Genomic DNA, 24,450 nt, shown 5'->3' with positions numbered 1-24,450 from the left:
TGATCCTGGAGACCCAGGATTGAGTCCTGCGTCAGGCTCCCTGCGTGGAGCCTGCTTCTCCCTCTGCTTGTGTCTCTGTCTCTCTCTTTGTCTCTCATGAGTAAATAAATAAAATCTTAAAAAAAAAAAAAAAGGAAAGAAAACTTGTCTAATGCCACAATTTAGTTTTAGAAAATTTTCATCATTACCACAAGGTCTCTATCCTTTGTTTACAATCAATCCCCAATTTCACCTTAGGCCACTGATCTATTTTCTGTTTTTCTAAATTTATATTTTCTGGACATTTCATACAAATGGAATCATCAAATATGTGGTCTTTTCTTTGACTTAGAATGTTTTTGAGGTTCATGTTGAAGCATCTATCAGGTTTTGCCCCTTTTTATTGCTTAGTCCTAGTCCACTGTATAGTTATGATCAGCTAAGGGACATTTAGATTTTTACGTTTTTTTTTTTAAGCTATTATGAATATTTTTGTAGCTGCTATGAGCATTTCCATACAACTCTTGGTGTAGACATATATTTTTGTTTTTCTTGAGAGGATTTCTTAGAGTGGAATTGCTGGGTCATAAGTAAGCTTATGATTAACTTTTTAAGATATTGCCAAATTATTTTCCAAGGTAACTATAACACTTTATATTCCCATTATGTATGAGAATTCTAGTTGCTTTTATCTGTGGTAAGGGTCACAGTTTTGTTTTTGCATATGCATGTTCAATTCTCCTGGGTCCATTTGTTGAAAGGGGTAGGTAGTGCGCGAAGCACAAGCCCAGGGCTGTGTCGCCAGCAGTCACACTGCGTGGGGTTGAGTAGAATGTGGTAGCTCCATGGTGAGCAAAGAAAGGATGGGTTGATAGCCTGGGTCATCAGGGATCCGTTCCTCTTGGAGAGTTTGTGCCGGGGCTGGGATTTCTGGGGCGGCTGTGGGCGTACTACGATTCCCAGGATGCCCTGCGCGGGCCCGCCCCCTGCGGAGGGGCAAAGCTGGGCCGACCTGGAAGCGTGGCTGCGAGCGGAGGGCTGGGACACGGTTTCCGGTACCGAGATCGATTGCTCAAGGTTTCGGCCTGCGCGAGGGACTGGCAAACCGAACCGTGAGAAGTACAACCTCCCCACTCAGACGCACCCCCATCCTCTGGTCCGCCGTCGGCTCCCTTTTCGGATGGAGAGCCCACACGTTTCTTCCTCGAGTTTCCCGCGAGGACTAACCCTTGAGGACGACCAACCGCAGCAGAGAGTTTTGTCCGCGGGGCCAACCAGAGGCGAGATGGAGGAGGCGGGGGTGGGAGCCGGCACAGAGTCCCCGAGAGAGTCCATTTCTCCCGAAAAGGCCGATTCGCCTCTGCGGGGGCCCTCAGGGGAGCAAAAGAGTCGCGGGAGGGTGCGGAAGCGCAGGGACCTTTCCCCGCTCGGGTGGGAACCGCGGCGGGACCGGCCTTACCCTTCAGCAGACCCTTCCAGGTGTCCGGGTCCAGCCTCGGCCACCATATCGCATCAGACCCCTCTGAGCTCCTCAGGGCCACACACCAGCTGCCTAGACTTGTGGAGGGAAAAGAATGACCAGCTAGTTCGACAGGCCAAGGTAACACGGCTGCTGGGACCCTCACTTTGGAGCGCCAAAATACCGGAAAGAGGGTTTCCAACGGACTTAGCACAGTTGATGGGGAGGGGTGGAGTTTGACTCCTCTCCATCAGGAGCCAGGAAAGACTGGAGAATGACATACCTTGCCACAGTTGCAAGGGGAGAAATAAGGATTGATCCCTAATGATAACCTCATCCCACATTTGTCAGGTGGCTCAGGACTCGCGTCTGTATGTGAGGCGACAGCAGTTGGCTCAGGATGCACTGGAAGGGTTCAGGGGACTCCTCCATAGTCTGCAGGGTAAGCAGGATCCTCCTCAGGATTGTCTGTTACCTTCCTCCACAGCCAGAGACCAGTTCCTCTTCTGAATTTCTGGGACTGAGAAAATTACTCAGGGGGCAGGGGAATCCTATTTAAGTCACAGAAGGGATTGGAGTGGAATTCTTTTTGGTACTGGTGAATCTCTACGCCCTGCCACGCCCCCCCCCCCCCCCCCCCCAGTGGTTTCCGGGATGGTCCAATCTAAAGGACTTTCTGCCCTTTGTGTGCAAACGGTGATTTCTTTATTGAGGCCATTTTGGTTGGGGTGAGATGCCCTTTGAGTTTGGTTCTTATTTGGGGAATCTTTCTGGAGGGGAGTGGTCTATAAGGCCAGCATGTGTTGCTCCAGGACTCCCTGCGGCTGTTCCTGTTCTCCCCTTGGAATTGACTGTTACCTGCAATTTCATTACCCTGAGGGCAACCCTGGCCCAGGGTTTCACGGAGGACCAGGCACAGGATATCCAGAAGGGCCTGGAGAGAGGTGAGGGTCAGAGATTGTTTTCCATGTGTCTGCCAGCCTGACTGGGTTTAAGTCCTTGCAAAGTGGACAAGAGGAGCAATAAAATTTGTCATCTCTATGGAGAGAGATGCCATTTTTTTATCCTCCAAGTGCTCCTCAGACCAGGAGCACTTTTTTGACTTTTGGGCTCCTGTAGAAAAAGAAAACCGGAGATGAGGACCCAACCTCAGCTATGTGTGTTTCCTCTACAGTGCTGGAGACCCAGGAGCAGCTGGGGCCCAGACTGGAATGTGGGCTTAGGGGGCTGTGGGACTCTGTTTTCCATTATTCCTCCCTTCTGCTGGAGCTGCTCCCTGTCCTTCACCATCTGGCTGGCCTGCAGGCTGCCCTCTGGCTAAGCACTGACCATCTTGGGGACCTGACCTTGCTATTGCAGACCTTGAATGGCAAGCAGGTAATTTGGGAAAAGTAACCTAGATCTAAGGGTCTCTTCTCATCTCTCACCTATCTTAGCTGCAGTAGCATTTTGTGCTGGAAAGGCTCCTGGGTTGGTGGTCAAAAGACCTGAGTTCTCTCCAGGACTCTTGGTGACCTTGCTCTGATTGGTCCTTCATCGGGGGAATTCTCTTGAGTGTTTTTTTTTGTTTTTTTTTTTAATTTATTTATTTAAGAGAGAGTGAGAGAGAGAGTGCATGTGCAGGTAAGAGGGGGGCGGAGGGGCATAGGGAGACTGAGAGAATCTCCAGCAGACTCCCTGAGTGTAAAACCTGATGTGGGGCTTGACCTCAGGACCCTGAGATCATGCCCTGAGCCAAAATCAAGAATCGGATACTTAACTAACCAGGCCACCCAGGCGCCCCTTGAGTTGTTGTTGTTGTTGTTTTTTAATAGCTTAATGATCTCTGATAGGGCTAAGGCTTTTACTGACCTTGCTGAAGTCATCTCCCAGCCTCAGTCTTCTCATCAGTAACCCACACATGGTCCTTGCCTTGTGTCCTCATGAGCATATACTGGATGAGGAGGCACACTAGAGTAGATCGTCAGTGCCCCCAGGTTTTTTTCCCTCCTTTATCCTTGTCTCATACCTATCTATCTCTTAGAATTGAGTGAACAGGAATCAGGAGGACCCTTGATTTATTTCAAAATCCAGCTAGGGTAGATTGAGATAGAAGAAGAGATGATTATAGGCTTACAGCCTCTAATCACTCTTCTTTCCTCAGAGTGAGGCCTCTGAGAATCTGCTGCTGCTTCTGAAAACTTGGAGCCCCCCACCTAAGGAATCGGATGCTCCACTGACCCTGCAGGATGCCCGGGGCTTAAGAGATGTCCTTCTTACAGCTTCTGCCTATCGCCAAGGTCAGCTAGCAGTCTTATTCATCCCCACCTCCCCACTCCCTGTCTTAAGGGGTCTTTTGGCTCATACCTTCCCTGTCATGTCCCATTGACCTCAGTGGAGCTTCTCTGTACTCTTGTTCCCTATCATGTCACCTGCCCTATGGGCCTCTATAAGTTTATACCCTGATTGTCATCAGGCCTCCAGGAGCTGATCACAGGAAGCCTGCCCAGGGCACTGAGCAGTCTGCAAGAAGCAGCCTCAGGTCTGTGCTCACGGCCTGTGTTGGTCCAGGTGTACACGGCCCTGGGGACCTGTCTCCATAAGATGGTAAAGACAGTGCTAGGGTGGGTTAGGGAAACTATGGGTGTTATAGACAGCTTTCTGCTTTGTGAGGGTAGCTGAAGCCTGTGTCCTCTCACCCCTCTAGGGCAATCCACAAAGAGCTCTGCTGTACTTGGTTGCAGCCCTGAAAGAGGGATCAACCTGGGGTCTTCCGCTTCTGGAAGCCTCCAGGCTATATCGGCAACTGGGGAACACAGCAGCAGAGCTGGAGAGTCTGGAGCTGTTGGTTGAGGTAAGGAACTGAAGATATAGGGATTGCTGAGGTGCTTGTGTTAGGAAGGCTAATCAAGTTGTAAACAGAAGAAAATATGGCTCCCAAAGATTATAGACATATAGATGTACTTTTTTCTTTTTGTCCCTTTTAGGCCTTGAATGTTACTCACAGTTCTGAAGCCCCCCAGCTTCTCATTGAAGTAGAGTTACTACTCCCCCAACCTAACCCAGGCTCACCCCTTCATTGTGGCACACAGAGCCAGGCCAAGTACTTGCTAGCAAGCCGATGCTTACAGGTAGGAAGGTAAGGTTCCACTGCCTTGCTCATCTGAGCTTCTCTTCCCATTTCTGATGTCTTCCCTGGGGTGTGAGTCTGCTTCTGTTGCAAGTAAGCTATATGGACAAGTCAGTGGTAGATCATAGGTTCCCGTTCCTCAATCTCCTGGTGGACCTGAACTTAAGACTCTTCACTCAGACACCAAGCTCTTGCATCTTTAAAATACTGAAATCTCCCAAATCCATTCTGTAAGGAGGGTGGATCCATATGAGCTGGGATTGGAGCCCCAAGACCCCACTCTCCCCATTCCCCAGGGCCCTTGAGCATCCCTTTGTTAGCTAAGAGCCCTTGAAGGACCCCTACTAATAGCCTAAGGTGAAGCTAATGGGCTCTGACTCCTCAGGGCTGAGGACGCTGCAGAGCATTACTTGGATCTGCTGGCTCTGTTGCTGTCTGACTCAGAGCCAAAGGTGAGTATATCGTCAAGGTTCTCTATAATTGGGTAGGAGGGTTGGAGTCTCCTTTGGAGTACAGCAGGACTGCTGTTTTCTCTTTTTATTTCTGCTTTTCTGTCCAAGTTGGAAGGCCAGACCAGGAAGGTTCCCAGAGCAAAGGGTCCAGTGTAGCAAGCAATGGGTGGTCTCTGTGTGGTACCAGAGCCTGGTTGAAGAGGTTGGGGATGGCTAATGCCTCTTTAAGACACTGCATCCTCCTCCCACCCCAGTTCTCCCCACCTCCTACCCACCCAGGGCCCTGTATGCCTGAGGTGTTCTTAGAGGCAGCAGCAGCGCTGATCCAGGCAGGCCGAGCCCAGGATGCCTTGACCGTATGTGAGGAGCTGCTCAGCCGCACGTCATCTCTGCTTCCCAAGATGCCCCAGCTGTGGGAAGATGATAAAAAAGGAACAAAGAAGTCACCACACTGCCCATCCTGGGTTTCTGCCACCTACCTGCTTCAGGGTCAAGCCTGGGTGCAGCTGGGGGCCCAAAAAGAGGCAATTAGTGAATTTAGCCGGTGAGCCCAGGAAGCCAACGAGGATCCGAGGGGAAGTATGGTGGGATAATTTGCTGATTGGGACCTGAGTTGGTAAGCTCCTTCTTACCTACTCACCCCAGAATTTCTGAGGTTGACTCCTCTTCACCCCTATTCTGTATCCCACTTCAGGTGCCTTGAGCTGCTTTTCCGGACCACACCTAAGGACAAAGAACAAGGTGATCTAGACTTTTAATTTTCCTCTTCCCTCCCAAAGTGGGTATGGTGAATGTGTTGCCTTTCCATGCATCCTAGCCTACCAGGAGACTTAAAAGAAAGGGACTCCAGACACAAGAAGAGTAAGAGGAGTACTTGGGGTTTCGGTGATTATATGGCAGGGACACATTTTTTGACTTTTGGGGTGGTCCCTAGGGCCTGCTTCCAACGGTGAGCAGGGGTGTATGTCAGATGTGGCACTACCACAGCTTCGGGCAGCTGCCCTGATTAGTCGTGGACTGCAATGGGTAGCCAGTGGCCAAGACACCAGAGCCCTACAGGACTTCCTCCTTGGTGTGCAGATGTGCCCAGGTATGTGTATTTGTGTGGCATCAGCTATGCCCAGATGCACGAGGGCAGAGAGGTCCATGGGGGAGGTACTTGGGAATTAGTGGGAGAGTGATGTTCCCAGATAGAAGGGGATGAATAGGGTTGTACTGTATGTACCTAGGGATATACCTAGGTTTGAAGACATATGCAAGTGTGTATGAAGGTTCTCAGGAGTTCCTCAGTCTTCTCAATGTCCTCAGACACAAAGATCATAACTGCGCTGGGAGTATGCTGGGGAGAAGCAGGGTCAGCTGAGCCCTTTGTCTTGGGCAGGCAGTATGCAAGGATAAGAATGGTTGGGACTGATCTACCCCCTGGTTTTTATTTTTAAATAAGATTTTATTTATTTATTCATGAGAGACACACAGAGGCAGAGGAAGAGGGAAAAGTAGGTTCCTTGTGGGGAGCCTGATGTGGGACTCGATCCCCAGACCCTGGGATCATGCCCTGAACCAAAGGCAGATGGTCAACTGCTGAACCACCCAGGTGTCCCTCTACCCCCTGGTTCCTTTTTTTTTTTTTTTTTTTAATATTTTATTTATTCATAGAGAGAGAGAGAGGGGCAGAGACACAGGCAGAAGAAGCAGGCTCCATACAGGAAGCCTGATGTGGGACTCGATCGCGGGTCTCCAGGATCACACCCCAGGCTGCAGGTGGCGCTAAACCGCTGTGCCACCGGGGCTGCCCTACCCTCTGGTTCTATGTGTGACTGTAGAAAAGATACTTCTCTGCTCTAGGCCTCAGTTGCTCCTTTTATAAAATGATGCTTAAGGCTGTGTCAAGTTCTTTTTTTTCTTTTTTTAATATTTTACTTATTTGAGAGAGAGATAGTGAGAGAGAGCACAAGCAGGAAGGAAAGGGAGAAGCAGGCTCCCTGCTAAGCAGGGAACCCCATGAGGGGCTTGATCCCAGGACTCTGAGATCATGACCTGAAAAGCTGTGTCAGGTTCTAAGCCTCTCTACCCTGGGGTGGGGCTACAGGTAATCAAGATGCTTCATTTCACCTGCTTCAGACTCTGAGGAAGATGGATCGGAGGGATGAGGCCTCTGCTCTCTGGTGGAGGCTAGAGGCCCAAACTAAGTTGCCACAGGAGAATGCTGCATGGTGAGCCTGAGGCCTGAGGGCTTGGGGCTCAGGGCAGTTGGCATCCTGGAGTCCTGGAGTCTGTTGGGGATGGTGATGAATGAAAGGGAGGGAATGTTTGTCCAACCTTATGCCTCTCCTTCATCCTTAGACATTACTCTTTTTGTTCTCCAGGTCTCTCCCCCTGTACCTAGAAACCTGTTTGGGCTGGATTTGTTACCCTGACCGTGAAACCCTTCTTGAGGAATTTCGGACATCTCTGCCGGAGCCTTGTGACCTGTAGCTGCCACATTTTAAAGAGCCTGAGCTGGGGCTCCAGTGACCCTTTTCTCCATGGGGAGGGCTTTCTGCTTTACCATTCTTGGGGAATGTGGGTGAAACTAATCATTCCTGTATAATTCTGGCATTGGAGAGATTGGTAGTAGTCCTGCAAAATTTGGCCTAGTTACTGCCATTCTGGTTCCAGAGGAAGCCCCTTTGTCACCAAAAAAGCATTAACTTTGCTTATGACACCTTTTTCCTGTTTTCCCTTTTCTCAAGTTGAGTAAAATCTCGTATTTATCTCTTGTTTGCCTACTACATATACTTGAGTGGGAAGGCTCACAGCTGCCTGATTCAGTGCTGGTCATCTAAGATGTCCTCTCCGAACATCATCTACCTTATGAGATTGAGTTCTTGGTAGAAGGGGCCACAGGAATCCTTGCAGTGGCTTTGGTTCTATCTGTTGCCTAAAAGCCAGAGCGCCAAAGCCCAGGATCTTGTGCAAGTTGACAAAGAGTGGAGCTGGGTCTGGAAGGTGGTCTGGACAGGGCTTTCAGGACAAGGGCAGGTATTTGATTCATCTTTAGAGGGGAAGGACAAGCAGACTTCTGAGTCTCTGAGTGACTCCCCACTCCAGTCCCAAATTTCTGCCTTCAGTCAACCATGTCAGTGTGGATAGGGGATGAAGGATGGATTAATTTAATCAGTGTGGTGCCAAAGATGATTATTGAATTTAGGGCTAGCTCACCATTTGGGCCCCAAGGATTTCAGGTCTCAGCATGCAATTTTATTGCTGCTTTGGGTTCTATGGCATCTACTGTGTTCTGTGGTTGCCTTTTGACCTTTTTTTGGACTTGAGTGCCCTCCCCCTCAAGCTATTAACTTAAAGGCTGAGTGGTAAGAGGAAGCATATACCTCCAAGCCCTGAAGAACTGTAAAGCCTATGGGATTAGAGTTACCAGAGGGTGCCAAGACAATAGGGTGGAGTGGATTAAGAGTTGGGTTGCCAAAGGGTTCAGAGCAGGGATGGCTAGAGACAGTTTTGGACACAGGAGAAGGGTAAGGGTAGATCCTTAGGTTTGGGAAGAAAATGAGCGTGTAGGTTATCACTGCAATAGGAGTAGACTAATACAAGGGTTCAATCTATTGTGCCAGGTTCTTGAACAGGATAAGATCAGGAGCCAATGAACTGGAGCCAAGTGGGAGAGTCCGCCTCCCGGGGATTAAAGGCCCTTCTTTCGCCAGTCGCTCTGGCTCTATCCTTTTCGTTGATTGGTCGCGAGTCCCAATCCGTCGAGGAAGCGTAGCGCTGCGGCCAATTGACGTGGCGTTACTAGGCGTGTTGCATCCCTGAGGCGGGAGCCAGGCCGCAGGCGAATTTCCTGATTGGCTCTGGTCCGCGGGTTGCTGGGGAGAGGCGCGGAGAGGCGGGCGGGAGTCCCCAGGGCAGGCGCTGATTGGCTGAGGTGAAAGCACCTCTCCTTCCGATGATTCGGCTCTTCTCGGTTCAGTCTCAGCGCAGCGTCTGCAGCCGTCGTTTGAGTCGTCGCTGCCGCTGCCCCCTCCCGGATTAGGAGCCAGTGTATACCGCCCGCCCACCGCCCCGGTGCCTCTAGGAGGAGGCGAGAAGGAGGCCGCCTGCGGGTTTGTCGCCGCTGCTCGCCCCCCTGCCAGGGAGAGCCGAGCCCCGGCCCAGTCGGTCGCCTGCCACCCCTCGTAGCCGTTACCCGCGGGCCGCCACAGCCGCCGGCCGGGAGAGGCGCGCGCCATGGCCTCTGGAGCTGAGTGAGTGTGTGCGCGCGCCCGCCCGCCCGCTGCGGGTGCGCGCACCTGGGGACTCGCCGCGCTGGGTAGGCCCGGCCGAGCCTGGCCGTGGGCGCGTCTGAGAGGTGGAGACAAGGAAGGAGGGAGAGAGGGGAGAAGCGGGGGGATGAGGGGCCGCGGTCCGGTCTGGGCCTGGCTGCGCACCCGCGCGCCCCCTAGGCCGGGCTTGCGTTGGGCCTGGGTCGGGGCCTGGGCCAGATCGTGCTGTGTCATGCAGGCCCGGGCGGCCTGATTGGCTCCCTGGGAACCGCTCTCCGGTTCTTGTGAGGTCTGCGGGCCCACATTGCCAGCGCGGAGCCCCGGGGCCTTAGGGCGCCCACCTGCGATCAGGTCTACTATCCGTTGAAGGCCTTTGGTCCCCGGAGAGAGCAGGCCCTGCGGGCCCGACGCCTGAACTGGGCCCAGTGGGCGTGGACTTTTGGCCACGTGAAGGCCTTAGGAGCCGGGAGCCAGGCGGAGGCCGGAGCGGGGAAGACTCGGCGAGCTCGGGGAAGTTCACGACGGCCTTTTTGGAGCTGGGTCGGCCTGGCCCTTGGTTGACATCTTCACGACCTGAGCAGTGAGGGGCTGTTAGGGAGAGGGCGGGCCCTGCGTTTCGTTTTTGGCCTCCTTCGTAGGTTTGTTGTTCTTCACATGAGAAAGCTTTGGTCAGTTTTTCTTAATATTATGAAATGGGGGCGGAGAGTAGGAACTTTACTGTTCGGGCTTTTGGTAAAGTTCGAATCTCAGTTGGTAATTTGCAGGGCTCTCTCAGTTTCAGCCTTTGTGCTGAGAAGGTTAGAGTAGCCCTGACTCTTTGAACACACACGTTCCTTTCCCCAAAATGCTGTGTTGAGAAATCTTGGGTTCTCCATCCCTCAGGAAAGCATCAGATAAAATCCTACCACCTCTGCCCATCCTGCCCATTAGATTTAGAATCAAGAGCTTTAGCTACTGAGGGAAAAAAAAAAAAAAAAAAAAAAGACAGCCATCCTGTGGAAACTCTTCTATGCAAATCACTTTCCTGACTTGAAGAAAATTTAGTTTTTTGAGGTGTGTTCCCTTTTTTTTTTTTCCCCCAAGTTTCTAAACGGAGATTGAAGTATTACCTAGGTGTCTATTTAAAAGGACCACTACTTATTAATACTTACTCTCTTAGGTCTAAAAATAAAAATTCAAAATTCTTGGAACCTGGCATCATAGATGGTTTCTAACCTCTAGGTCATCTTGATGACTCTTACCTGAACTCCCTCCAAGTCCCCTGTGGCCCATTGGAGTTCTGGAAAGGGCCTGACTCATGCAGAAGACAATGGGGATGTCCCCAAAGAGCCTCCAGGACTGCTGTTGGCCCACAATCAGGCTGAAGCTCTCTTTTAGAGGTTACTTCCTTTGATCTTAGTAGATAGATTTGGAAGTAAAGGTCTTTGCCTTAAGGGAAGAGCATACTACTCACCTCCATTGCTAGGGTCAGGAATGGTAAGCAGTCAGGAAGTTTTTCTAGAATGCAACTTTGGGGTTAAAATACAAACTATGCTGACTAGAGGCATCTGGCATTTTATTTTTCTCTAGCCCCAATCCTATAGATTAAACGGAAAGGTGCGTAGTCCTTGGAAGGTATTTTGATGTGTGAGAGAAAGGGAGAGTTGATGGCTTTAAATTGCCTTCAGCTGCCACATTGACTATGCTTATTCTCCAGAGTGTTGATAAACACTGGAGGAGTCTGCCTGTGATGGAACATTGTGACCGGAATGCTACACTTTTTAGGTTGAGGAGGCAAGTTTAAGCTGAGGAAACTCCACTCTTTGAAATTAGTTTTAAGGTGATGATTAAAGACGCAGCCTTTGTGAGAGGATCAGCAGAAAGCTTACAACTTTGTTAGATGAATGGAATTTGTACTTCTGTTGGGTAGATCAAGACCAAAAGATGGAGAAACACCACAACTTCCTAGCTAGTATTCTGGAGTATAGGCATCTTTTTTTCTTGTAAGTTGTGAAGATACAATTTTTTTTTTCTTGTTTGTTGATTGATGTATTTCCAGATTATAGGATGGTGCCTGGCCTGTAATGTATACTTGCTAATTTGTTAAGTGAAGGAATAGTTAATGGAAAATATTCTTTTTTATTTCTTCATTTCCTCCGTTATTTGGCCTCCCTGTTTGTTAATGTTCAGGTTTTCCCGAGCCTTAGTAAAAGGAAGTAGCTTTTTATTTTTTTTAAAGATTTTATTTATTTATTCATTCATTAGAGATAGAGAGAAAAAAAGAGGCAGAGACACAGGCAGAGGGAGAAGCAGGCACCATGCAGGAGCCTGATGTGGGACTTGATCCCAGGACTCCAGGATCACACCCTGGGCCAAAGGCAGGCGCTACTGCTGAACCACCCAGGGATCCTGGAAGTAGCTTTTCAAAGGGAGAGCCCACTGAGTCTAGTTACTGAAGGTTGGAGAGAAGCTAGGTAAGAAGTTGGTGTCAGGTGAATGATCTTCTAAGAAATTATTGAAACTATTTAGAGGGTTTAAACTGAGCTTGGACTTAGCTTTGGTCTGGGTGAGGGATTTGGATTTGCTTCATGCCTCAGCATTTCTAGGTTTTGACTTTCTGAACCAATATTGTGGAATTGTATGTCTTTGCAGAGATTTGTCAAGCTCTTTTTGAGCTTGGGCCTCTTTCTGAAGGTTTCAGATCTATTAGTTTAGTTTTCCCCAAATGTCATAGTCTTTGTGCTTGGCATTTCTGTGGTATATAGAATGCTCTGGAATTTAGCAGGTTTAGCCAGTAAGGATGGTAGTGCTAATGATTCTACTTCATTGTCCCCAGGCTTGGTGGGACTTGGGGCCTCCCTGAGTCCTACAGGAAGTTGTCTTGCTCACTTCATTCTCCAAGAAGGTTAGCAAAGAAGAGTTTATGCTTTCTTCTGCAGTGGTAATCATTGTGACCATTAATACCATGTGCCAGGCATTGTTGCATTCATTATCTCACTTAAGATAATTCTTTAAGATAGGTACTACTGTATTTGCTTCTTTTCAGATGAGGACATCATCATCCAGAGAAGTTAAGTAACTTGCTCAAGATGACAATTAAACAGTGGCAGGGTTGGGATTCAGACCCAGCAGGTCTGACTGCATAGCCCCTTCTCCTAATCACTGTTTCTTTCATACTAAGATTATTGTCATTTCTCTAATTGTTACTTAGCCTCTACTTTAAAAAAAAAAATTTATTCATGAGGGGCACAGAGAGAGGCAGAGACACAGGCAGAGGGAGAAGCAGGCTCCCTGTGGGGAGCCTGATGCAGGACTCGATCCCAGAACCCCGATCCCAGGACCCCAGGACCATGACTTGAGCTGAAGGCAGATGCTCAACCCCTGAGCCACCTGGGTGTCCTACTCAGCCTCTACCTCTATTTAGTCTTCTCAGGCCATAGTTTCCTGACTCTGGGGCAAGATCACTTGGGGCCTTAACAGCTAGGATACCAGTGCTCAGAATACTAAGAGATGCTGGAATGGGAATTGTATGTGCTAAATGTTACTCTTCGTGACCGTGGCTGAATATCCTTTATCTGACCTCTCTGGCATAGGGACAGCTTCATATATCCACTATTTCTTTCGTAAGTGTGAATTTTAAAGACTGGTGGGGTCCCTGGGACTGGAGTATGTATTGGGACTAAATTCATTTTCTCTTTTTAGTTCAAAAGGTGATGACTTATCAACAGCCATTCTTAAACAGAAGAATCGTCCCAATCGGTTAATTGTCGATGAAGCCATCAATGAGGACAACAGTGTGGTGTCCTTGTCCCAGGTAAGTTGGGTCAAAGGTTCAGTCTTTCCTTATTGCACTTAACCTGAGGACTTTTCCCAGGTTTCTTTCCTCATTTTTTTTTTTTGCAGTGACCACAGATAGAGTGGGGTTTACTGGGAATTCCAGCCTCCAGGGCTGCTGCCTACCCCTTGGCCCAGTGACCCAAAGGCCTTAACCTTCTTTTCTCAGCCCAAGATGGATGAACTGCAGTTGTTCCGAGGTGACACAGTATTGCTGAAAGGAAAGAAGAGGCGGGAAGCTGTGTGCATTGTGCTTTCTGATGACACATGTTCCGATGAGAAGATTCGAATGAATAGAGTTGTTCGGAATAACCTTCGCGTACATCTAGGGGATGTAATCAGGTGTGTGTGGGGTTCTTAGCCCCTCAGGGATGGGAGGCCAGAGACAGCCTGAATTATAGACAGGACTAATGAAGTTCTTGGCAGCTACCCATAGCAGAATCCTTCTAGCCATGGGAAGACTTAATATAGCAGGGCTATCTTTAGGTTTTGATTCTGCCTCCCTGAGACTTCAGAATTTACTTCTGCATGACCCTTGGGACAAGTTGCATTTCTGTGACTTCTGTGATACCTTTACTTATTTTTTTTGCCAGAGGTATGATTTATAACATGCTGAACGCTGGTTTAGGATACCATTTGAGAGTGTCTATGAAACAATCTCACTGTTATGTTGAAATAATGGCTTGTGTTGGGACCAGAATGAGGTAGGAGTGTGGGCATAGAAGGCGAATTTCCGATTAGGGTTTTTTTATGGATCAAAGTTAATATAGAATAGAAGCATAGTTTGAGTCAGACCCTGAATAGCTTCAGCTTCTATCTGAGTGATTTTTTTTTTTTTAAAGATTTTATTCATGAGAGAGAGAGAGAGGCACAGACACAGGCAAAGGGAGAAACATGCTCCATGCAGGGAGCTCGATGTGGGGCTCAATTCTGGGACTCTAGGATCCTGCCCCAGGCAGAAGGCAGGAGCTTAATCACTGGGACACCTAGGGATCCCCAATCTGAGAGATTTTAAACTTAACTTTAGGCAAGAAGCTTTCCCATCTTGGAGTCATCACTAGCCACAGCTATCCAACCCCCTGTCAGGAACATCTGAGACTGGCCAGGAACATCTCAGACTTCTGATTATTTTTAATGGATTCTAGATTTCATGTAGCCTTCTGGAGGTGCTTAATCACGTCAAGTTTCTCTGACCACCTGGCTGAGATGACTTTTTTTTTTTTTTTTTTTTTCAGTTTTATTTTTTTGATCCTGATACTTGTCCCACTACGGCCTCCGTAATTTTGGGTTACTAATATTAGCCAAATGGGTCATCTTTGGATATCTCTCACTGAAGATCCTTGCTCCTATTTCTTCATTTTGGGGGCTTTACATGTGTGGGTCTTCCTTTTGGCTCACTGATTGGGAGTGAGCAGCCCCATTTTAGTTCAACTTTAAATTTACCTAAAAAAAATAAAATTTTAATGTAAATTTGTAGCTTCTTCTAATGGCTCCTACTACTGCCCTTCCCCCAAGTATGACTTGGTCTTAGTTCTGTTTGGCTGCTCTTTTGTCCTCACTCTCACTCTGCCCTCCTTCCTCTCTTCACCTAAAGCCATCCCTACCTTTTTTCTTTTACTTGCCGTCAGCTCTCTGTGCCAGGCACTTTCAGACGCCCAGTGTTTGGGGCTACATTGTGGTTGGTAATGTGGAGTCTGCTTGTCATCCTCAGCATCCAGCCGTGTCCTGATGTGAAGTACGGCAAACGTATCCACGTGCTACCCATCGATGACACGGTGGAAGGCATCACTGGCAATCTCTTCGAGGTATACCTTAAGCCATACTTCCTGGAAGCTTATCGACCCATCCGGAAAGGTGAGAGATAATTCTAAAGACTGAGCTTAAGGATAGTTGTTTGTAGGGATACCTGGGAGTAAATCTTGGAATGTCTTTATCTCATTCTCATATGTGTGCTTACACACACATTCTGCATACACGCTCATGTGTACTCTCCTTCCTTCCTCCTCCTTCCCACTCCTCCATTTCCCTACTATCATTCCCTGCTTCAGTAGAGTAAGCTCTCTTCTCCTTTGTCCCAGAAGGAGGACTTGGGCACTTTTTGGCTGTGTCACAGTCCAAAGTGTATTTAATATTTAGCACAGTCTGATCATCTGTGGTTGTTGTGAAAGCTTGGTTACCTATAGCCCATAAGATTTTGTTCAGTGTCCTCTTGAATGGCAGAGGGACACTTCACAGTTTAGCTTTCTCCTCTTGCCTGATGCTTAATAAGGTAGAGGTGGGAAGGGGAAAGGGGCAGTATCTAGTGAACTTGGCATTTTAGACAACAGGTTCTGGTGAGGAACTCTCACTTGCTCTGGTATTTGACATCTCTGACTGCACTTGTGCTAATTACTCTCACAGGAGACATTTTCCTTGTCCGGGGTGGAATGCGTGCTGTAGAGTTCAAAGTAGTGGAGACAGATCCCAGTCCTTACTGCATTGTTGCCCCAGACACAGTGATCCACTGTGAAGGGGAGCCTATCAAACGAGAGGTGAGTTCTCTCCTTTATCCCAGTACCCAATTTCATGATTACAAAGTGGGGCGGTCATATGGTAACTACTAACTGTGAGTGCTCTTTGGGGGCACCTGGGTGGCTCAGTTGGTTAAGCATCTGACTCTTGATTTCAACTCCGGTCATAATCTCAGGGTTGTGAGGTTGAGCCCTGTTTTGGGCTCCATACTAGGTCTGGAGCCTGCTTAAGATTCTCTCCCTTTCGCTCTGTAGCCTGCTCCCTCCGCCCCTGCTCCCACCCATCTCTGTCTTCCTCTATTAAAAATAAAACTGAGTGCTCTTTGGAACTAAGCTTTTTTCCAGAGGTTGTGAAAATGTTTCAACTATTCATTTCTGGGCCTGTGTGTTTCTAGAAGTATATGATACCAGTAATTTTTAAAATCCAGATTGAACTCAAAAGATCTAAGTGGTTGGAATAATTTTTGTAGAAGTGACATTGATGATGGCATCCAGACCTCTGTCTGTTTCCCAGTTTCTAGCTTTAGTCTTAGGGTGGTTCTTTCCAGTAATACTAAGGGCAGTGTAAAAGGGAAAGACTATGCTGAAAATCTTTGCTTTGGGATTTTTAGAATTGTTCTTTGAGTCAGGATCCCCCTTAGAGGAGAATCCTCTCGTAAAATAGGTTTCTCTATACCAGATTGTAGAAGGATTTGGCGAAACTCAACTTTTGCTAATAATAATAATATTCCTGCCTTTTTTTTTTTTCTTTGTCTTCTCTGTATTCAGGATGAGGAAGAGTCCTTGAATGAAGTAGGCTATGATGATATTGGTGGCTGCAGGAAACAGCTGGCTCAGATAAAGGAGATGGTGGAGCTACCTCTCAGACATCCTGCTCTCTTTAAGGCGATTGGTGTTAAGGTGAGTATCCTGGGACATAATGTAGGCTGGTAATTAACAAAGACTCGGGTCAATTCTTGTTGCATTATTTTTTATATTATGGTTATTTAAAAATGTAAAAACCATTTTTATCTCACGGACCCTATAAAAACAAATCTCATCATAGTTGCCTACCTGTATGTAACAATGTCACCCAAGAAAAGTTTAAGGAAATTTGCAGTGTGTGAAGGGTCCTGAATCCAAAACATGTGAGAACTGCAGACCTACAATGTGACTTCCTAACTGTTCCATATCATGGGCACAGTGAAGATGAAATTACCCTCTTCTCTAGTATGTACCATACAAATAATTTTATCTTCTATATGGGCATTTCCCATGTGCAGCCTGTGGATAGGCCATAAAAAAGACAGCTTCAAAGAGAAAAACTTGTGGTTGTTGGTGGTAAGGAAAAGCATTCAAATATGATAGATCCTAGAGGGTTGTGATTATTGGAATGAGTGAGCCTGTGGCAATACTCTTCCTTAGATAGCTAAAAACTAGTCCTGGCCCTTGTCTGTCCAAAGTCAAAACCTTGGCCTATTGGCCTCTTGCTTTTTTGTAGTCCCAGGATCTTCAGACTTAGCCATACTAGAGTTTCTTAGGGTGGTTTCTGTGCTCTTAGTCTCCTATGCCAAGGTATAATCATAAATGTCAGTTTTCTAGGGATCCCTGGGTGGCTCAGCAGTTTAGCGTTTGCCTTCAGCCCAGGGCGTGACCCCGCAGTTCCAAGATCGAGTCCCACATCGGGCTCCCTGCATGGAGCCTGCTTCTTTTTCCCTCTGCCTGTGTCTCTGCCTCTCTATATATACCTCTCATGAATAAATAAAATCTTAGAAAAATGAAATAAAATAAAATAAATGTCAGTTTTCTGCTAATAAGAGGAGTGAGTATGGCCTGAAGTAAACTTTCTTAGTAGTTTATGCTGAGGGCTCAAAACTGATTCTCACTCTCTATCTAGATAGAGCCACATTCAAACCATTTTAGAGTGGGTGGAGTTGGGAGAAGGTAGGAGTCTGAACCTAATCACTCTCTCTGTACTGGTCCTTAGCCTCCTCGGGGAATCTTGCTCTATGGACCTCCTGGAACTGGGAAGACCCTAATTGCCCGAGCTGTGGCAAATGAGACTGGAGCCTTCTTCTTCTTAATCAATGGTAGGAGAATTGGTTCACCTTGTATTTGGCTGGATCTTACACTGAGCTGAGCATGATCCAGTCTCACGAGCTGGAGAACTCACGGACACATTTATTTGCATACATACCCTCATGTATATTTCATCATCTTTCTTCTGCTGGGTTACATTGTGGACAGATAAGCAACAAGGGGAAGGTATTGTACTCTGGTGTCCCTGATCTATCCTCCCTTGAGAGAGAAAGGCTGAAGACATTTAGGGGTAGCAAGTTAGAATGAGAACTCAAAAATTTTGTCTGCTAGTTTATTTGAGAGGGTTTGGGGGAAGATTGACATTAGCTGCCTCTTTGAAAATGATAGAGGTCCATCTGGTATGCTGGTTCTCTTGCCCTGGCCTGAGGGTCCAGGGCATGTGCTGGCATCTTGACATTTAGAGCTTGACTGAGATAGGTGTGAGTTCCTTGTGGTTTCCCTCCAGCCTAGTTTGTGCCTATCCTGGGATAGTATCTGGGAGAGTCTGTGAGAAAGTAGGCAGAGGTTACCACATGTTTACATAGCACCTGTTTCTGGACCAGCCAGATAAGAGATCTGATTTATCTTGGGATTGAGGGAAGGATGTATTTTTGTCATTGTTTCTATTCTGTATCCTTTCAGGTCCTGAGATCATGAGCAAGTTGGCTGGTGAGTCTGAGAGCAACCTTCGTAAAGCCTTTGAGGAGGCTGAGAAGAATGCTCCGGCTATCATCTTCATTGATGAGCTAGATGCCATCGCTCCCAAAAGAGAGAAAGTAGGAACTTGCCCAAGGGGATAGTGGGGGTTAAAAGGTCCTCACTTCACTTCTGACCAGACATCCTGTCCTGACAGACCCATGGGGAGGTGGAAAGGCGTATTGTATCACAGTTGTTGACCCTTATGGATGGCCTAAAGCAGAGAGCACATGTGATTGTCATGGCAGCAACCAACAGACCCAATAGCATTGACCCAGCCCTTCGGCGATTTGGTAAGGACCTCAAATTTCTTCCGACCCTGTTCTTGCTCATAGGGAATCTATAGCTCTACTAAGCTTAATCTCTTTTAAGAGATTCTGTTCTTCATCTTAGTCCTAATCTGAGGATTTCTTGAAGCTCCTTGCAGTGATAGGGCCCAAGGGTCCTTTCCCTTATCTCGTGTCCTATCTATAGTGACAAACCATCCTGGTTTGTCTGAAACTGAGGGATTTTCTAGAACTTGGAACTTTCAGTGCTAACACCAGGAGAGTCCTGGACAGACAGGGATGATTGGTCATGTGAGACCTGTCCCTTCTTTCCTGTAGCCCAGAAATGAGCCCTGTCTATGTTCACACCCTGTTCTGCAGGTCGCTTTGACAGGGAGGTAGATATTGGAATCCCTGATGCTACAGGACGCTTGGAAATTCTTCAGATTCATACCAAGAACATGAAGCTGGCAGATGATGTGGACCTGGAACAGGTGGAGTGATGATGAGAGATGGCCTTGAGTTAGGATATCTATTTCCAGGCAGTTAAAGGGAACTAGCTAGGGACACAAGCTTAAGACGTAAAGAGACTGATTTTGATTCTTGGGCAGGGGAAAGGAAGTGATCTGAGATTGAATCCAGGAAACTGGAGTTGATACCACGTTAGAGTAAACTAGAACTTCGGGGTCAGCTTTATTTCCAGGCCCCAAGTCTAGGCCTCACTACTTAAAATCCAGCCAGTGAAAGAACTCCTAGTATGTGGTCAGGTGAAGGGGGCAGGATTCTAGTCTCTGAGCCTCCTAAGGCAGCTAGGTCTTAGAGTAGTAAGTAGATCTTCTCCCTGCAGGTGGCCAATGAGACTCATGGGCATGTGGGTGCTGACCTAGCAGCCCTGTGCTCGGAGGCTGCTCTTCAAGCTATCCGTAAGAAGATGGACCTCATTGATTTAGAGGATGAGACCATCGACGCCGAAGTCATGAACTCTCTGGCAGTTACTATGGATGACTTCCGGGTAAGGACTGCATCCCCATCTCACATACACAGACATGCATTTCGACCTTTCCCTTGGCAAGTCTCATCCCCAGTTTTTCTTTTTAGTGGGCCCTGAGCCAGAGCAATCCATCAGCACTGCGGGAAACAGTGGTGGAGGTACCACAGGTGACCTGGGAGGATATTGGGGGCCTGGAGGATGTCAAACGTGAGCTTCAGGAGCTGGTCCAGGTAGGATAACTTGGTCCAGAGTGAGTCACTGCCTCAGTACATTGTAGGTGGCTGGGGGTGTTGGCAGTTCAGTGCAAGAATTGTGAGAGCATACTTCATGAACCTGCTATTCTCAATTTGGAAACACTAAGGAGCCTGCCCCTAGAAAACCTTATCTTATACCATGGGGTGATTAGACGGGATACTGCTGTTTTGTTAGGTTTGTTTCAAACTATGGGGGTATGCTAAACCCTCTTTCCTTTTCTTCCTAGTATCCTGTGGAGCACCCAGACAAATTCCTCAAGTTTGGCATGACACCCTCCAAAGGAGTACTCTTCTATGGACCCCCTGGCTGTGGGAAAACCTTGCTGGCCAAAGCCATTGCTAATGAATGCCAGGCCAACTTCATCTCTATCAAGGGTCCTGAGCTGCTCACCATGTGGTTTGGGGAGTCTGAAGCCAATGTCAGGGAAATCTTTGACAAGGTGAGCTACAAGCAGCTGAGCAGATAGTTCCCTTGCTTGGCAGCAAGGTAGCTAGCTGTTTCTTTGGGAGATTGAAACCATCTTGTTCTGGCAGCTCAGCTGGAGCAGTGAAGGTCACTTTAATTTCCTTTCCTTCTCAGGTCTGAGAGACCCAATTGTGTTAATACTTGAGTCCATGTGTCCCTTCCATAGGCCCGCCAAGCTGCCCCCTGTGTACTGTTCTTTGATGAGCTGGATTCAATTGCCAAGGCCCGTGGTGGTAACATTGGAGATGGTGGTGGGGCTGCAGACCGAGTCATCAACCAGATCCTGACAGAAATGGATGGCATGTCTACAAAAAAGAATGTGTTTATTATTGGCGCTACCAATCGGCCTGACATCATTGATCCTGCCATCCTGCGACCTGGTCGCCTTGATCAGCTCATCTATATTCCACTTCCTGATGAGAAGTCACGTGTTGCTATCCTTAAGGCCAACCTGCGCAAGTCCCCAGTTGCCAAGGCAGGTACAAGGGCATTGGTGCTGAGGACTTCTATGAGTGCTCAGCCTAGTGTGGTGTTTGGTTCCTGGAAAAGATTCCATTGGGGATTTCCAGGTTTAGGGTTGTAAAGGAAAAATGGAAGATTTGAAGGCATTAGGAAAATCCAGAATCAGGAGTAAAACAGTGGTGAAAGACACACAAGCTGAAATTAGGAGTGTTTTGGTGGATCAGAGATCTGTGTATTACAGGGGAGGAGAGGCTAAATGTTTAGGTAGCTCAATTGCTTCCTTTAGGATGTGGATTTGGAGTTCCTGGCTAAAATGACTAATGGCTTCTCTGGAGCTGACCTGACGGAGATTTGCCAACGTGCTTGCAAGCTGGCCATCCGTGAATCCATTGAGAGTGAAATTAGGCGAGAACGGGAGAGGCAGACCAACCCATCTGCCATGGTGAGTCTGCATCTTTTCCCCATATGTGCCAGTTGTGGGGAGCCAAGGGCAATCTCTGCCATGCTCTAGAGTTAAGACTGTAGGGTTTTGGAAAGATACCTGACAGATGCCCTAGTAGGGCATCAAAGAGAAAGAATACTGAGGGTTAATCTTTTCAGTCTGGAATTATAAAGGCTGAGGAGAGATGGGTAGTCTATATGCTCAGCCCTCACAGTAGACTCTGTGAGGTGAAATCAAAATACAATTTTGCACATAAATAAATAGGGCAGGTTTAGAACCTAGAATCCATGGGCCTGTTCTTGCTTGGTGGTCCATGGACCTCCTGTAATTAAAGTGTGTGTGTATGTAATAATGTATGTGTGCATGTAAGCTTCATAAAGATAGGGAATCTGTATCATCTTGCATGTTTTCCGGTGTATTTTGGCACCATGTTAAAAAATGAATAAATGAATAAATGAATGAATGACTTTATCTTTTGTAGGAGTTCTGAGACATTCCTTCTCCCTCCCATAAAAGCTTAGAACCCATTGATAACACTTAATCCTACGGAGCAATCTCATAAGTCATAGCAATTGAAGTGGCTTTTTTTTTTAATTAAAAAAATTTTTTTTAAATTGAAGTTCAAAAAAAAAAAAAAAAAAAAAAAAAAAAATAAATTGAAGTTCAGTTTGCCAACATACAACACCTAATGCTCATCCTGTCAAGTGCCCTTCTCCGTGCCCGTCCCCTCACCCATCCCCCCACCCATCCCCCCACCGCCTCCCCTTCCATTACCCCTTGTTCGTTTCCCAGAGTTAGAAGTCTCTCATGTTTTGTCACCTTCTCTAATTTTTTCCTGGAGAGGCTTCTTAGTGGAAGAGATGGGGTTTGAGCTGATTTATGAAGAGAGACTATAAGGGCTAAGGAAATAAGCAGCTCAAATAACTGGCTCAGGAAATAGGATTGTGGGAATTGGGAAAAACCTGGGTAGATTTAAGAGGGCATATGTTACTAGAGGTGAAGCCACTAGGTAAGGTGTAATCCGGGTTTGGTAAGCGCTAAAAGTTATTTTATCTTTTTAAAATTTAGGTGGTTAAAAAAAAAATAAATAAAATAAAATAAAATTTAGGTGGTTTAGTTTATCTTGTTTTAGAAACTTTATTTTTAAAATTTAAGTTTATTGATATGATTCACAGATAGTAAAATTCACCCTTTTAGGTATAGTGCCTCCATGTATCTTGACAAATGCATTTAAGTTCTATAACTATTACCACAGTTCAGATAAATTTCTGTCATCCCAGAAAGTTCCCTTATGCTACTTTAGTCACCTTTTTTTCCACCCTAAGCCCTTGGCAACCACTAATGTGATTTTGTCCATACAGTTTGGCCTTTTCCATAATGCATTGACAGGTTTTTAAACATAGTGCACTGACTTAGTTTTAGGAAGATTGGCCTTGCAACTTATTCAGGTTGGTTTAGAGAGACAGGGATGGGGGCAGGAAGGCCAGGGGAAGAATCCAAGCTGGACTTTAGCCCTGGTGGTCTGTGTTTACCAACCTTATAGGAGGTAGAAGAAGATGATCCAGTGCCTGAGATCCGCCGAGATCACTTTGAGGAAGCCATGCGCTTTGCCCGCCGTTCTGTCAGTGACAATGACATTCGGAAGTATGAGATGTTTGCTCAGACCCTTCAGCAGAGTCGGGGCTTTGGCAGCTTCAGGTAATCACGTTATAGTGGGCAATACTTAAGTTGTCTTGGGTAACTGTACAGCCAAGGTTGTGGGAGTCCTAAGGAGGCTGGGGTTAGTTGTGAAAATCCTACATAGGCCCTATCCTAACTCTCTTTTTTGGCTCTGCTTTTGTGCATGCAGATTCCCTTCAGGAAACCAGGGTGGAGCTGGCCCCAGTCAGGGCAGTGGAGGCGGCACAGGTGGCAGTGTATACACAGAAGACAATGACGATGACCTGTATGGCTAAGTGGTGGTGGCCAGCATGCAGCGAGCTGGCCTGGTTGGACCTTGTTCCCTGAGGGTGGGGGCGCTTGCCCAGGAGGGACCAGGGGTGTGCCCATGGCCTGCTCCATTCCTCAGTCTGAACAGTTCAGCTACAGTCAGATTCTGGACAGGGGTTTCTGTTGCAAAAAAAAAAAAACAAAAACAAAAAAAACAAAAACAAAACAAAAGAGATAAAATAAAAGCGATTTTCATTTGGGAGGCGGAGAGTGAATTACCAACAGGGAATTGGGCCTTGGGCCTACCCATTTCTGTTGTAGTTTGGGGCAGTGCAGGAGACCTGTGTGGGTGTGAACCAAGGCACCACCGCCACTCCCCACAATAAAGCATCTGCACTTCGCTCAGTGCTACCCAAGCCCTCCCTTCTTCCCTCTACCCAACCTGGGCAGTAGGACGAAGGGCCACAGTTGCTGGGTGTTTATATAGAGAGTAGGTTGATTTTATTTTACATGCTTTTGAGTTAATGTTGGAAAACTAATCACAAGCAGTTTCTAAACCAAAAATGACATGTTGTAAAAGGACAATAAACGTTGGGTCAAAATGGAGCCTGAGTTCTGGCCCCTGTGCCTGCTTCTTTTCCTGGGAAGGGCCTTGGGCTACGCCTTACTGTCAAGGCACTCTTCAAATGTGAAGTACTGAAAGCAGGATTGCACCCTCTTCCCCACCTGATTAACAGTGGTATGATCTGCTGCCTAGTGCCTTGCCCCATGACTGCATGGGAGGTAGTGCAGCCTGCCCTGATGGAGCTCTAGTTGTGGAGAATATGGTATTCCTCACCCGTGTTTGACGTGGATGGTAAAGCTAGGCCTACAGAGCTCTCTTTTCCTGACCAAGGACTGAATTGGGGTGCCCTCCCAAAATAAGGGTTGTAGAAAGATAGAACTTCTGAGGTGGGTGTTCTTTTCATGCATCTAAAAGTCCTAAACATTTATGCTCTGGTTGAGGATCACTTATAATTATGTCCACCTTTACTTTATGTAATTTGTATTATATAAAAAAAAAAAAAAAAAAAACAGTTTTTTTCTAATATGAAATTCTAGTATTGGATGTGTTTTTTTCTAAACTTTATAAACATCCTCCCCTGCTCAGTTTTTCGGATGATTGCTTCCGTAGTCTTGTCCATGTCCAGGTATAGAATATCCTTTTTGTTCAACAGGTAACAACATAATCACCTAGTGCTTTTGGGATTAATATTATGATGCTTTACCCAGAGAGAAGTGTGGTATATAGAGAAAACAACCCCTAGA

The 24,450-nt window shown here is 47.0% G+C and overlaps 2 protein-coding genes across 2 annotated transcripts; both read left to right on the top strand.

The window, feature by feature from the left end:
• Window positions 1-928: 928 nt before the first annotated feature.
• Window positions 929-7,758, top strand: FANCG (FA complementation group G). The gene is made up of 14 exons (XM_038552698.1): window positions 929-1,579; window positions 1,790-1,880; window positions 2,251-2,382; window positions 2,613-2,815; window positions 3,582-3,717; window positions 3,894-4,024; window positions 4,125-4,271; window positions 4,405-4,556; window positions 4,933-4,999; window positions 5,254-5,543; window positions 5,694-5,740; window positions 5,934-6,089; window positions 7,089-7,212; window positions 7,366-7,758. The coding sequence occupies exons 1-14, from the start codon at window positions 944-946 to the stop codon at window positions 7,472-7,474; spliced, it is 2,421 nt and encodes an 806-aa protein (XP_038408626.1). The 5' UTR covers window positions 929-943; the 3' UTR covers window positions 7,475-7,758.
• A 1,188-nt stretch (window positions 7,759-8,946) lies between these two features.
• Window positions 8,947-23,754, top strand: VCP (valosin containing protein). Its single transcript, XM_038552697.1, has 17 exons — window positions 8,947-9,237; window positions 12,937-13,048; window positions 13,238-13,410; window positions 14,780-14,922; window positions 15,469-15,599; window positions 16,347-16,478; window positions 17,545-17,647; window positions 18,279-18,412; window positions 18,490-18,625; window positions 18,980-19,092; window positions 19,446-19,610; window positions 19,697-19,819; window positions 20,071-20,283; window positions 20,476-20,784; window positions 21,058-21,213; window positions 22,757-22,911; window positions 23,063-23,754. Exons 1-17 carry the CDS (start codon window positions 9,221-9,223, stop codon window positions 23,166-23,168), a joined length of 2,421 nt encoding a protein of 806 aa, XP_038408625.1. The 5' UTR covers window positions 8,947-9,220; the 3' UTR covers window positions 23,169-23,754.
• The last annotated feature ends 696 nt before the right edge of the window (window positions 23,755-24,450 follow it).

Source organism: Canis lupus, chromosome 11 (assembly GCF_011100685.1).
Source record: "Canis lupus familiaris isolate Mischka breed German Shepherd chromosome 11, alternate assembly UU_Cfam_GSD_1.0, whole genome shotgun sequence".
Lineage (NCBI taxonomy): Eukaryota > Metazoa > Chordata > Mammalia > Carnivora > Canidae > Canis > Canis lupus.
This window is presented reverse-complemented; position numbering and strand designations above follow the sequence as displayed.

Excerpts from the sequence above, each read along its gene's own strand:
- FANCG (XM_038552698.1), top strand. The coding sequence starts at position 944 with ATGCCCTGCGCGGGCCCGCCCCCTGCGGAGGGGCAAAGCTGGGCCGAC. Across the intron at positions 2,816-3,581 it reads AGACCTTGAATGGCAAGCAG|AGTGAGGCCTCTGAGAATCT; the intron begins GTAATTTGGGAA and ends TTCTTTCCTCAG. Across the intron at positions 5,741-5,933 it reads ACCTAAGGACAAAGAACAAG|GGCCTGCTTCCAACGGTGAG; the intron begins GTGATCTAGACT and ends GGTGGTCCCTAG.
- VCP (XM_038552697.1), top strand. Across the intron at positions 13,411-14,779 it reads CATCTAGGGGATGTAATCAG|CATCCAGCCGTGTCCTGATG; the intron begins GTGTGTGTGGGG and ends TGTCATCCTCAG. Across the intron at positions 18,626-18,979 it reads CCCAGCCCTTCGGCGATTTG|GTCGCTTTGACAGGGAGGTA; the intron begins GTAAGGACCTCA and ends CCTGTTCTGCAG.